This window comes from Ochotona princeps, chromosome 23 (assembly GCF_030435755.1).
Source record: "Ochotona princeps isolate mOchPri1 chromosome 23, mOchPri1.hap1, whole genome shotgun sequence".
NCBI lineage: Eukaryota > Metazoa > Chordata > Mammalia > Lagomorpha > Ochotonidae > Ochotona > Ochotona princeps.
Genome location: NC_080854.1, coordinates 33966081 through 33979811, shown reverse-complemented (window position 1 = coordinate 33979811; position 13731 = coordinate 33966081). Strand labels below are relative to the sequence as shown.

The 13731-nt window shown below is 41.8% G+C and overlaps 1 protein-coding gene across 3 annotated transcripts in view; it reads right to left on the bottom strand.

Annotated features, from left to right (window-relative positions):
- The window catches only part of CTNND2 (catenin delta 2), a 702327-nt gene that overhangs the window by 453147 nt on the left and 235449 nt on the right, over nt 1–13731 (bottom strand). For all 3 annotated transcript variants that reach the window (XM_058680080.1, XM_058680081.1, XM_058680082.1), the window contains one exon: nt 9272–9384. In XM_058680080.1, the coding sequence (XP_058536063.1) occupies nt 9272–9384 (113 nt within the window). The remainder of the gene's footprint in view (nt 1–9271; nt 9385–13731) is intronic.

Below are 13731 nucleotides of genomic sequence, written 5' to 3'. Positions count from 1 at the left end.
GGAGGCCCTGCGCAGCATGCTGGATGAGAACGGCTGGGAGGGCAGAGGGGCCTTGGAGGAGTCAATGTGTGCTGTGTAAGGACCAACAGCTGTAAAGGCTCCTGCGACTTCTGGGGGAGAAAAGGATGTGTGGAGACCTGAGCAGAAATGCCACGCTGCTAGGAAGCATGCAGGGGAATCTGGAAGGCCCAGAGAGAATTCTGGAAAGTCTCTTCCTATTTTCCATAGGAAAAACAAAACAAACAAACAAAACTGTAGTTGGAAATACCAAAGCCATGATCTGAAAATTGAGAGGTGGGAATCAAGAATGTGTGCTGAGGGAGGTTTCTGTTGTGGAGCTTAGTTGGGAAAGCAACAGCACATTTTAAATTTTTTGACAAAATTGGCAATGTAGAAAAGTTTTCAAAATATGTTGCTAGTCCCTTTCTTTCCTTCTTTTCCGTTTGTGCAGTGAGGCAGACAGTCTGAAAGAATTTGGAAATGACTGCTGCACTGTTAATTCGGAATTTGTCTTGTTTAAATAAAACAGAACAATTTTGTCGGAGGAGTAATAATTTAGTCTCATAAGAAAGCATTATTTCTTTAAATAGGAAGCAATAGCTACTTTTTAATTTAAAAATTAAACTGCATATAACTTTTAAATTCTAAAAGCAATTCAAAACTTCTAATTTTTCTTACTGGCAAGCATGTACTCCATACTTTACTGGTTTAAAACTTCTAGCCTATGGGTATTTCTTATTTTTGGCTAAATGGCTGGTTTATAAAACATAAAGTACTGAACTATTGACATAAGAAGAACTCCTTATGAGAAACAACTAAAAGCAGTTAATATTTCAAATGACTGAGTTCTAAAAACAAACATTTTAGCAAATTTATTATCTAAGAAGAACAAACGTACCAATGCTTTAAAATACATTGTGCTGCAGGAGAATGAACAGCAGAAAAAGTCCTCTGCCTTAGGGAACAATCATGTTCACGTATGACCCAATTCCTTGAGAGAATTCACTGATACCTTGGTAAACGAGCGTACTCGGTTCTCACATGCAATATGTGACTGCTTGCCTTAGATTCTTATCCAAATAACTTCACCAGAACTCAGCATATTCTCTATAATAAGCCTCACTTTTTTGTAGATGTGGGGAAGACTATGGCTCTATTTATAGAACTGCTGGCATTTGGCTTTACCACGTTGGTTAATAAAAAAGAACGACCTTTGATAACATTTACAACATTTGTGCTTTGAAATCCACTTCTTCAAAATGTGACAGACGTCCATGGCAACTTCTGATTGCAATATATTGGATAATTCATCCACAAGAAAGAAAAAGGATCTCCTTATATAAGGCAAACAACTTATACTTCTTGCATTTTTTTATCTTTAAACATAGAGTCTTCTGCTCTATCATGTTTTATCCAATGATACACTACACATGCAATGGTGGCCTCATTAGATGACATCACCCAGCAGTATTATCATCATCGTCATTGTGTATGTAAGTTCATTCTGTGATGCCCACACCACACAGAAGCCACCTTAATGCACTTCTCAGAACATGTCCTAATTGTTCAGTGAAGGATGACTGCATATGTTTCCAATCAGAGTCCTGAATATAGTGTTTAAAAAGTGGAGACCAAAATCGATTGACTTATGTATTTGGACTAATTCTTTTTTTTTTTAATTTTTATTTTAGCTGATGTTTACATAGTTGATCAGACTGGGAAGAACGAGGGTTAGGGAAAAGTGGGTGACACCATTGTTCCAAATATTCTTTTTCTTCTTCATGTAACCAGGGAAAGGGGAGGATTAGGGGAGAAAACACACCCAGCCTCCCAACTGCCCAGTACCCAGGATGGGGAAGGGCCCAGTACCAAACCAAGCTCCCTGATGTGGAGCATGTTCCGAGGGTTCTACCTAAATGATTTCAGTAGTTCTGAAATGCTGTCAATCTCATCAATGCAAGGTGAGGAAATCCTTCCAATGTCTGTTGGTTGACATAGTCCACCTTAGAGTCTCCATTTGCCCCGACATTGCTGTCACTGCGTAGTCGGGGCAGCTGTCCAATTTGTTCTGCGCTCCTTCCTCTGCTTTGGTACCAGGATGTCCTCTGAGGGCCCAATGGACTGCCACATCCTCTGCTCCACCTTTTTCACTGAGGAGGCCCAGTTCTGATACATGCATTCTATGGTCGGAACACTAATCCTGAATGAGCCCTGATGTCACTGCATGCCCCCACTTGTGCCATTCCCCAGACCCTCTGCAAGCCCACACAGCAAGCCCCCATTGCATACCTCCACACATGTACTGCCAGGCAGCCAGCGGGCTTTGTCTAGCACCACTGGGCCCTTGGGCTGCCTGACCTGGGCCCCGTCGGACTCCCTACTCCTGAGGCTCACAAACCCACCATCCACTGCCCAGGTGAGCCAAAGGACTCAGGTCAGGCAACCCAGGTCCCACAACCTCCACCTCCCACCTGCAGCTCACAGATCCAGCACCCCCATGCAGGTGGTCCAAAGGAACCAGGTCAGGAGACCCCAGCCCTACTAGGGCCCCCCGCCCCCATGACACATGGACCCAGCACCGACCACCCAGGCAGGTTTAAGGATCGAGTAGAGGCCTTATTCAATAGTAAAGAATCACTCCATCCAACATTCAAATACTTATCCATTTTAGAGTCAAGAACACTGATTAAGTTTTGAATCCAACTGTATGCACATGTGCATAAAAACAGTGATCTTTGCACTTATCTTTTGAATGGAATATACATATATACATTGTTAGAAACTAAGAATTATTTTTCTCAAAAACTTGTAATTTGGCTCGCTGTACTACATATATATTGCCAACAAGAATTCGCTGAAAGCACTCTATCAGTTTTCCACTAATGCATAACCAATTACTACGAATTTAGCAGCTTAAAATACTACCTATTGTTTCAGGCAAAGTCGTATAGATTTTGTAAAGTTCAGCTCTCTCTGGGCTCTCCGCACTGGGCTTAACAAGATTGTCATCAAAATTTCTTCAGAGCTACTTTCTTCCTAAAGTGTTTTGGGGATATAATCTGCTAAGTTTATTCAGACTATTTTCTGAACTAATTCCCTTATACCATAGAATTGAGGTTCTGGTTTTGTTGTTTGCTGTCAGCTCAAGATTATTTTCAGCATCTATACACCATCTGCATTGCTAGCCATGTAGTTACCTTCATTTTCAAAGCCTGCAACAGCCAATTTATCTTGTGTCAAATTTCCCTGGCTTGGAATTGAATTTCCGACTCCCTTTGTCTCTGATCTCCAAACTCTGATACAAAGGGCTTGTGTGATTAGGTCAGGTTTACCCAGATAATATCCCTTTCCTGAAGTCAATTGTGACATAAAACATAACCCAATTACAGAAGTGACATCCCTTCATCTTCACATCCTAGGAGATTCTAAAGGCTATGGACATCAAATGGTGACAGGATTTCAGCAGGCATCTTAGAATGCTGCCTACCTCAACCAGCCAGTCAGTTTCTTCCAGTTCATAGTGTTGGGACCAGGATGGACAAGAGAGTGGTCAGAGGCGAGGCATGCACTGAGGAAACTAATGGGGCCTGAAATTCTCAAGAGTGATTTTCTTGCATGAGTTATAATAAACTGCTGTCCAGGAACATAAAGCTGTGGGGCTATTAAAATAATAAAAAAATGACAAGGTGATTTTCACAGAAATGTAGTCCACAGAAATGTTGGCTAGTTTCAGGAGAAGTGTCTGGTTAGTAAAATAGTTTTTTTCATCATCATTTGCTTAGTAGAGTTAGTAATCATTGAGTCATACCTATAGGGCAGGCGCCAACCTGGACCAGGACAAATATGCCAAGGTGACAGTCCTACAGGGGTAACAATCCAGCCAGGGAGACAGCCAGTCACTTGGCAGTGAGAGACTGCAATGCCACATGACAGCCATGTAGACGGAATCAGGTTCAAGCAGAAGAAACTGTGCCTAGATCCGCATCTAGCTATGCACTTTCTAAATGACTTTGGTCAAGTGACATAATATCTAAAGCCTGGTTCCTCATCCCTTTGATGTGAAGATAAAACTTACTTTGCAGGAGGCTGTGAAAACTAGACAGGTAATGTGCTTGGGAACGCGGAGGGCTACCCTAGCTCCATTTCCTCCTTTCTGTCTACCCAAAAGGAATCTAATTTGAGCATCCCTGTACACACGCATTGTGGAGGAGTTTCGGGGTTTGAAGATATCCTCGGTTACATGAACAACTTTGGGAAATGTTTTCCATATTCACATCATGTCACTGATGACTAATAACAATATATGATGTGACCACACACACAAATATAAATATAAACCATATAGATTCCCATATATGTATACATTAATGAATGTTTCTGTGTGTATACAGAGACAGTGGGAAAGAGCAAGATAGAGAAAACAGAAAGAGACACTGGAAGGATATCATTTCCTTCCCTTTCTTCCAGCACTAGACTGTCACGGGTGAGTCCCCAGCGTCTGGAGCCGGTCCTCTATTTCACAATCATCACTGAGGTCATCGAGTTGTAGGGCATTCAGGGAGGTTAATTTAAGGTTGGAAGCTCACTGAAACATCAAAAGAATCCTGTCTAACCTGCTGGGAAAAAAAATGCCTCCAGTATTCAAACACATTTTGAGTCAGTTATCTCCTAGCCTGCTTCTCCGCTCCTATGACCAGTGATACACTTGGCACAAGGCTTAACTGTGGAATCTCGAAGAATCAAACTCCTGCTGTTGGATCTTTCATGGCCCAGGTCTCACCTCGGGAATTTGCATGCTTCAGAGCACCACTAACCTTGATGCTTTCATGCCTACCTGCTGGTCAGTATGAGACTGGGGCCTTTGGCTCCAAAGGCTCTTTCCTAAAGCGGCTGCAGGGTGTACAAGGACAGGAAGAATGAAACCACAACTCTCACCTGCTTCCTTTCCCCGCAATGGAGGCTAGAGCTCTACTATCCTTAGGCTATCCTTCATGTTCTCACTGCTGGAAAATGGGCAGGTTGAGCTCCATCCAACTAGCCCCCATAGTGTCTAGTGCCTGTTCTGAGGATCCAGCGAGCTGGACACAGTCCTGCAGGGATGACCCTGTTCTGCCTTGGCTACCCCACTGGTGAGGCTGAGACAATGAATGATGATACCTAGCTGAAAGAATTAGCAAAGGCAGGAAAAGCAGTGACCAGGGAGACTCATACAAAAGTACCAGCCAACAGGAAGAACTACAAAAGGATGGCCACACTCCTCAGAAATATCCCAATCATCCCATATCACCACCACCACCGTCATCCTTATCAGGTCTCCCAGCAGTTAACACTCGAAATTTAAACTGTTTTTCTCCTATTATTTTTCTGCTGCCCATGAAAATCAAGGAATGTGAGCAGGCATCTGGAAGTGTTTTACAGTCTTAAAATTTCCAAGAAGACTTGAGAAGTTTCCACACATCCTTCAACTGGAGACTGAAACATTCTTCCAGGCAGCACCTCCGGCAAGGCAGCTGGAACGTCAGCCTAACTGACTTCCATACCTGTAGCCTCAGAATGACTCCCACAGAAGGGACCCTGAGTCAAATCAGGACCTATCAAGAAGACATTCAGCACAGGAGTTTCCACTGGGCCATCAGATCCAGAGAGGAGGTAATCAGGCTAAAGAGCATATTCTTTTTTTAAAGATTGATTTTGAAAGACAGAGTTACAAAGGGATGAGGGTGGGACAGTGAGACACAAATCTTTCACCTGCTGGTTCATTCCACCCCTCTTCCCCCAACCGCAGTGGCCAGAGGTAGGGTGGTACAAAGCCAGGAGCCAGGAGTTTCCTCCAGGTCTCCCATTTGGGCTCAGAGACCTAGGAACTTGCACCATCTTCCACTGCTTTCTCAGGCATGTCATGAGCAGGAAGCTGGATCAGAAGTTGAGCAGCCAGAACTCAAACCAGCACCAATACAAAATACCAACCAGTGTTGCAGGTGGTGGCTTTACCCACAATGCTGCACTGCTGGCTCAGACAGGAAGGGCATATTGAAGAAAAAGGGATCTCAGGGCCACAGGGCTTCAGACAGGAAGATACAATATACTCAAGGAACTGAAGAAATGGGAAAAGTACTTTTACAGTATAGCTCTGATGTACAACTTGTGCAGCTCGCCAACTTGGGGTGGATGGGCCTGACTAGAGAAAGAGAAATGGGTTTCCATGGAGAAAGTTTCTATGGAAAGTACAACAAGAACCTGGGTCACAGAATTCTAAACAACAATGCAGAGCCCTAAGCCTGAAACTGGCTTTTGTCTCATCAGACAACCCAACTAAGATTTGCCTGACAATGCAATAATCCAAGGATTAGGCTGTGTGGTGTGTGTGAGCCAGACCGTCACAATGGATCAGTGATCAAAGGTGGTTTCTAACAAGAGGCCTGATCCAGAACCTAAATAAAGAGCATCATCTGTATTAGTCCTGGGTGGTTCTCGGGGACCCAGCAGAAGGTATGGAACTAAACCCCAATTGCAGAAGGGGGGGACGAGTCAATCTCTTGGAAAGGTTTGCTCTGATAATTAGTTGCGGCTGAGTAAAGCCAAGTCAGCAAGAAGCCAGATAAGGTCAAATTCAAACTGTAGCTCTAGGAAAAAGTAACAATAATACCTTTCCCAATGGCCAAGAATATTTATATGACCACTTACTGGTTCAAATTCTGGAAACTATAATACAAAATTGCGTGTTTAAAAAAATCTGGGGAGGGGTTGACGTTGTGGCATGGTGGGTACAGCTGCAGATCATGATGCCAACATCCCGCACAGGCACTGGTTTGTGTCCTTGCTGTTCCACTCCTGGACTAGCTTCCTGCTAATGGCCTGGGAGAGCAAAGATGGCCTAAGCATGCAGGGCCGTGCCACCCATGAGGGGATGGGGATGAAGGTCCTGGCCTGGCTCAGCCCTGGCTGTTGCAGTCATCGGGGGAGTAAGCCAGTGGATGGGCAAATCTTCCTCTGTTTCCCTCTCCTTTGTAATTCTTTTACATGAATAAATAAATTTTTTTTTTTTTAAAGAGAAGAATCTAAGGAGAGTGAGAGAGAGACAGTACTCCCGATTTCAGCTCAGTATAAGCTAGACTGCTGGTTGTAGAAGCTGATTTGTCACAACAGTTATCTTCAGATTCCTCATCTCGGAATTCTCATTTATTATTCAGTAACTGCTATAAAGGTGACTGCTATAAATGAAAACTAATAACATCTTTCCAATAGGTGGAAACAGTGGTGTAATTACAAAAAAATATACCACAGGAATAAGATGGGGAATGTTTTTTCTCCTCAACAGAGGCACAGGAAAACTCAAATTACTTGTGTTAGTCATTCTCACTTGTTTTGTAAAAATATGTCTGGAAAGTAATAGTTAATTTCAATTTACTTCTACCAGAAACTCTCCCATTGATCTAGTGCCAATGAGAGATATGAATCATATTATCATAAACTTCTTTAACTGTCCTCATTTAAAAGAATATGTTGATATTCCATTTCTGCTTGAATCTCTCTCTTGATGTGCTAACTAGGCTGGTCCATCACCTTAATGAAGACCTGAATTTCCAGCATAGCATTTCTGAAGCTTAGAAAACAAGTAGGTTATTACAAAACAAGAAAAGGGAGCTCTGAAACTTGGTGTTCTGTGAAAATTTGGCAAACTTTTTGCATTATACAAACATAGATTTCATTCATTTGGGACTTACAATACATAAAATAGTTAAACTGGATGAAGATTGATATTATACAAGGTAAGGGAAAATAATCAGGCAATGTCATCTTCATTGTAAGATTATTTAATAATGTTTTGGCTTTAGAGTATATAATAAATATTTAGCACATATTTGCCAATGATGTATCATAGGTTGTGAACCAAGGATGTAAGGTAGAGTAGAAAGAGCCAAAGCTTGCCAGGGGATTGTTTTTTCTGCCTGCAGTTCAATGATATGTTTCCTTCAAGGCACTTTAGACTCCAGAAATCCACTCAAGATAAATCAAATCAAATAAGGGACCAGGAGAGGTTTTAAAAGTTGAAAGTTAATCTTACAGGTCAGTTCTCTTGCAGCACCAGGCTTCTGCAGCCACTATCCACTGTCATCTAAAACCAGCTCTCAGCAGGAATCCCAACTCCCCCGAGAACCCTTGACACTCATCTTCTACCTTCCAGAACAGCTGCAGACCTGACCAGGAATCCTTGTTTGTCTTCTGCCTGGAGAATGCAGGGGCCTGGCTCTCTCCAATGGGAAGGGAGAGGGCTGACAGAGCTATGAAGTCCTGAGAATGGAGGCCATAGGAGAGGGCAGAGCCCTCCTGATACATGCAGCCTAGGTCCTTAAGCACTGTCTCCACAGGGCAGACACACCCCTTTCCGGCACCGGTCTTTCAATCTACTGCATGAAATGACACAGGATTACTATGTCCAAACATGGAAAGGTTGGGGTTTGTCACAGTTACTTGCCAATTATTATTTCAATAATAATTACTGTTGCTTCCTTAATTAAGATACCTCCCCAACAAAACAGCATGTTCAAAATATAAGATCGAATAAGAGAAAGGAAAGGAGGACATTACATTTTTTGGACATGAAAGTAGAGCCATGCAGAAGTTTATGTATTTTTCTTTTTTCCCTCTTCCATGTAACATTTACACATATTTTCACATGCCCTTACATTCTCAAATATGAAAACATGGTCCTCAGGAGGATCATTTGTTCTGTGGTCTTCAATAAACTTTTATGATTTTGAAAACAAAACCTAGTTTAATAATCACTTCCATTTATGAATGAATAAATACTTTTTCACAGAGAGGAAACTGCATGTGTGGTTGATGTTTGAAAGGCAATTTTACCACCTAATATTCTATATTACAGATTACAACAAAATGTTCTTTCCCTCTTTCATCTCAGGGATGCGCAACTCTGGATCGCTTAGCAGAAAAGAATCAGATTAGAAGGTTGGGATTGTATATATCCTGACTTCCAACAAGCTGCCCAAATGCAAATCCCCCTTTGTGCAAGATTATGCTTCATTTACATGCAGGGCAGGCATTCATTTTGTTAAAAGAGTTTCAAGAGGAAATCAGGCCATTTGGACATCATTTGAACATCTTAAATCAGGTCCGCTGCGATTTCCTTCCAACATCTGACTAAATGTTCCAGTTCCCTGGCTGGCTTGTATAGCAGAAGATGAACAACACAGCTGACTCTGCACAGCAACTGAGAACCCAGAAACCAGGGGAGAGAAGAGCGCCCTACCTCATGCTGCTCACGCTGCCTGTCTCCGACCCCAGCTTGCATCGCTCCAGTTGGCTCGCTACAATTTGGCGTTCCGCCTCCAGTTCTCGGGTCAGCCTTTCAAACTGTAATTCCTGAAAGAAATGCACAGAAAGATGAATTCTATCATCCCAATGAAAGGTGGAATTTAGACTCAAATGGCAAGATAGTCAGGGAAAGAAATGCCATTTTCCAAATGTCCAATTGAAGAAACAGAGGCTACTGCTGTAAAGCAAAACAGGTTTACAGTTCAGACTTGTGACCAGTGTGCCGGCCACAGAAGCTCTCATAAACACTGATTTTAAATAACCTGCTTCTTCATCTGAAAAAATGGGTGACAACTGAGACAGTGTCCACGAGAAAGTAGCCTAAGCCATCTTGTTAAAAAAAAAAAAAAATTAAAAGGCAGAGAGAGCAAAGTGAGCAAGCGAGAGAGAATCTTCCATCTGCCGGGTGACTCCCCAAAGGGCCACAGTGCCCAATGCTGGGCGAGACCTAAATCAGGAGCTTCACTGAGGTTTGCCATGAGAGCAAAGGCCCGAATGGGCCATTTTCTGCTGCCCTCCCAGGCCATCAGCACAGAGCTGGATTGGAAGTAAAGCAGCAGGGACTTGAAATGGTGTGCATATTGGGTGCCAGTATTGAAGGCAGCACCTTAACCTGTTAGGCCCCATTGCTGGCAACATCTGCTCTGTTTTTGCAGCTGTCAGAACCCAGCAGACATGGATACTTCTGACCCCACAAGTGTCACATTTAACAATTATCATCTTAATTTTATAGATGAGAAACCTGAATGTCCCTTACTAATATTTCATGAAATAGTCAAGAAAAGACTTAAATACCTGCTAGCACAGAGGTGGCTCCATGATACAGACCTTAGCAGGCAGAAGATGGTGCGTAACAATACATGTAATGGCACTGCTTTCCTAAATCTAACAATAACAATGAGCATCCTACACGGGTACGTGATTAGGAAAGAATACATTTCATTTTTATTCTCCCTTTGGAGCACCATATTCATTTCCTACTGGTCTTCTAACTTCCTTTATATACCAATTCAATGTTTCTAGTGCTTATATTTTACACATGGGAGAAAATCATGGTTTAAAATCTATATTTGTCATGCTTTGAATTCCAGCATATTGATGATACCAGTTCTATTCAGTCTAATCAAGTGAATCAATAAGTAATCCATCCACAGAGTCAGCTAATGTTTGAATGAACTGTAATGAAAAATGACTCAGTGGAACTTCAAGGATCTTAGCTATTCCAACCATATCAATTGTGCACCATAGCTCAGTCTTCCTATTTTATTTTCCCATAAAGTTATATAATTTCATAAACATAATTACAGAAACTAAAACAGAGATGCATGAATCTGTCTTCGCAGAAAAGCAGTGAGTGGCATCACCTACCACGAGATTCTCTTGTGTGCGATATGAAAACACAGGATCTCGTAGGCCTTCTACATGTACCAATAACACCCTGGCTCTTCTCAAAGCTACCCTATTTTGGTTGATATTATGTCAGTGATTGAAGTAACAGACATTATGAATGACAGCTCTACTTCTTCCTGCAGGAAGATAACGCAGAAGCAGCATGCTGGAGCTAAAGCATAGACTTCCACTCCTACATATCCTGAAGGGCACTGAGTTCCACTGGCAACAAAACATCTGTGTGTTTGACACATCTAAACTTTCCTTTTTTGGAAGATCTACTGTGTTTCTTTTTCTTTTGCTGTTACTTTCCACCAAAATATACAAACTTAAGATTTTTTTTATTTATAGCCTTACAATATGCTGTATCTTAAGTGTATGTGTATATACCAGAAAACCAAGTCATGCTTGAGGCGCTCACATCTTTAAAACATAATAATCAAAAAAAAAACTATCCAAAATTGCCCTCCTCCCTGAGAGAGGGAAATTTGCTAGCTGTACTATCAAAATACAAAACTTCAGGGTGCTACATCCCCCTTCAATGTGATCTCCGTCCATCATGGCAACAAAGGACAACAATCTGATTCAGGAGACAGAAATACAGGACATCTTCCAGGCGAACGTGTGTCCTAGGCAATGTCTCAGCGGAGTTGGTTCACACCAGCCTTCCTCTGTAGGCTGCCTCCCCTTCCCAAACACAGTTCTGGTCTCCTCCAAACTGTGTTCAGGTCTGTACTTCCACCTGCTTCATTTTCCTTCTATCTGCAGGATTCTCTTCTTCACTCCCTTTTTAAGATTTATTTATTTTGAAGGAGTTACAGGGAAAAAAGGGAGAGAGACACAGAGCTCATTCTTCTGGTTCACGTGGCCAGTGCCTGACTGATCTGTGGCCAGCTTTTCTGGGTCTCCAACAGTGAGAGGGGCCAAGCCATCCTACTCCTCTGTTTTTTGCAGGTCCTAGCAGGGTGCCAGACTGGAAACAGAGCAGCAGCAGAACACAAGCTTGCACTGACATGTGATGCTGGCATCACAAGCCATGGCTCATTTTGCTATGCCACAACACCAGTCTCAGGGCTTCCCTTAATTTTTCTTCGTGTGTGATTCTGTTTCAAATACTTTCAGCTTGGCACAGCTTTAAAGAGCCTTTATTGTGCCCTCATTCTTTAGAGGTAAGTTAGCTACAATGTCCTCTCTCTTGCACTGTGTGCCTCCGACCACTCAGTTACTATTAAATCTTTAGTGGCCCATTCATATGGAGTCTTTGTCTCTGCCTTTAAGATTTTCCCTGTCACTGGTGCCGGAAAATTTTGATAATGATGTTCCTTCAGTTAGTTCTTTTCTTGTTTTTTTAGGCTTAGGGTTTACTGAGTTTCTTGTGTCAACTAAGTTTCCATCAAGCTTAAAAATTCATCCAGCTATTATTTCTTCAAACCCCATGTCTTCATTACCAACCTTTCTTTGGTAATTCCAATTAAGTGTGTATTAGGCCACTTGTAATCACCCTACAGCTTATAGATTCCATTTAGAAATTATTTCTACTTTTTGTGTTTCATTTTAGGTCATTCTGATTGATGCCTTCAAGTTAACTAAACTTTTTTTTTCTTTAACTGTACTATCATTAAATCCATCAATGTATTTTTATTTCTGACCAACCAATAATCTCTATATAAACTTTCATGTCTCTCTCTCTCTATGAGGCCAGAACAGCAGCTAGTCCAGTGCCTTCCCCCGCCCGGTGACACCCTTATGAATATTCTACTTGTGGACTCACACATGCCTTACTAGGTAGGACACAAAGATTAGTTACTCCTCACTAAGGTATTAAAGATTACTCTGCACACCCCTCCTAAAACTGTTCTGCACCTCAGTTGTTGACATATGCCTTGTTAGAGTTATAACCCAGTACAGACTATCCTAAAATCTGCCAAGTTCAGCAAAATTATGCTTCAACACTATAAACTGCTAAATACTAAAATGAAAATTGACACGAGACAGCTGAATAGTACCCTATAGCCATGTTAAGGTGTATACAAGCCGGTAGTAATATAAGCTAAACTTGAAATGTCAATGAAGTAATCACAGGATATGGTTAAGAATTTGCATTTTTTAAAACATATTGGTTACTCAATACCATGTCAATTAATTCCATAATGTTGTAAATTGTTGTTGATGTTATGTCGTGGCTTTAAATTGATCGGGATGATATTCTGCCAACTCTGCCTTCAGACCAGAGATGGTCTCCCCAAGAAACCGTTGAATCTATCTGGACAATAAGATGCTGGATCTATGCTTGGTATACGCTTACAATGAAAAAATCTTGACTATTTGAAATGTAATACAGCAACCAGGTGGAGGAATCCACCATGGGGGGAGAGTATAGGGAGGGGTTGGGGGAATCCCAGAGCCTACGAAATTGTGTCACATAACGCAATGTAATTAACATATATATATAAAATAATAATTAAAAAAAATAAAAAAAAATTTTACTTAGTGCTGCATGGATTAGGGAGTCTCCCAGCTGGGTTGTAGGGAGCTTAGCTCCAGCCTGTTTTGAGTATGGGGAACTCTTTCCTCTCTTCTCCTCATGTGGTTTAGTCCCTGGCCCCTGGTCTTTCATTACATAGAGACTGCTCTGTTCTTTGCTAAACACATAACATGGGAACCCACTGTAGGATACCTTCCAGGAATTTCATTTCTGTGTATTGCAGCCACCTTCACCTCGCTGGATTCTCAGTGCCAACTCTCCAGTTCAGGATCCACCTGGGTTCTCTTTCTCTGTACTGCAGTAGTGAGAGACCTCTAGCAACAACTTTCTGCTTAGCCCTAAGCAAATGGTACAATGATAAAGCAAGGACTGTTTTGACTTGACACATCTTCAATGAACTGAGAACTTTTGGAACCTGCTCCTATAATTATGTTTGTATCACACACATAAAAGTAGCTTTGAGAACAAGGAGAGCCAGAACTGAAACTCCAAAGCTTTAAGATTTAAAAAGATTTAAATCA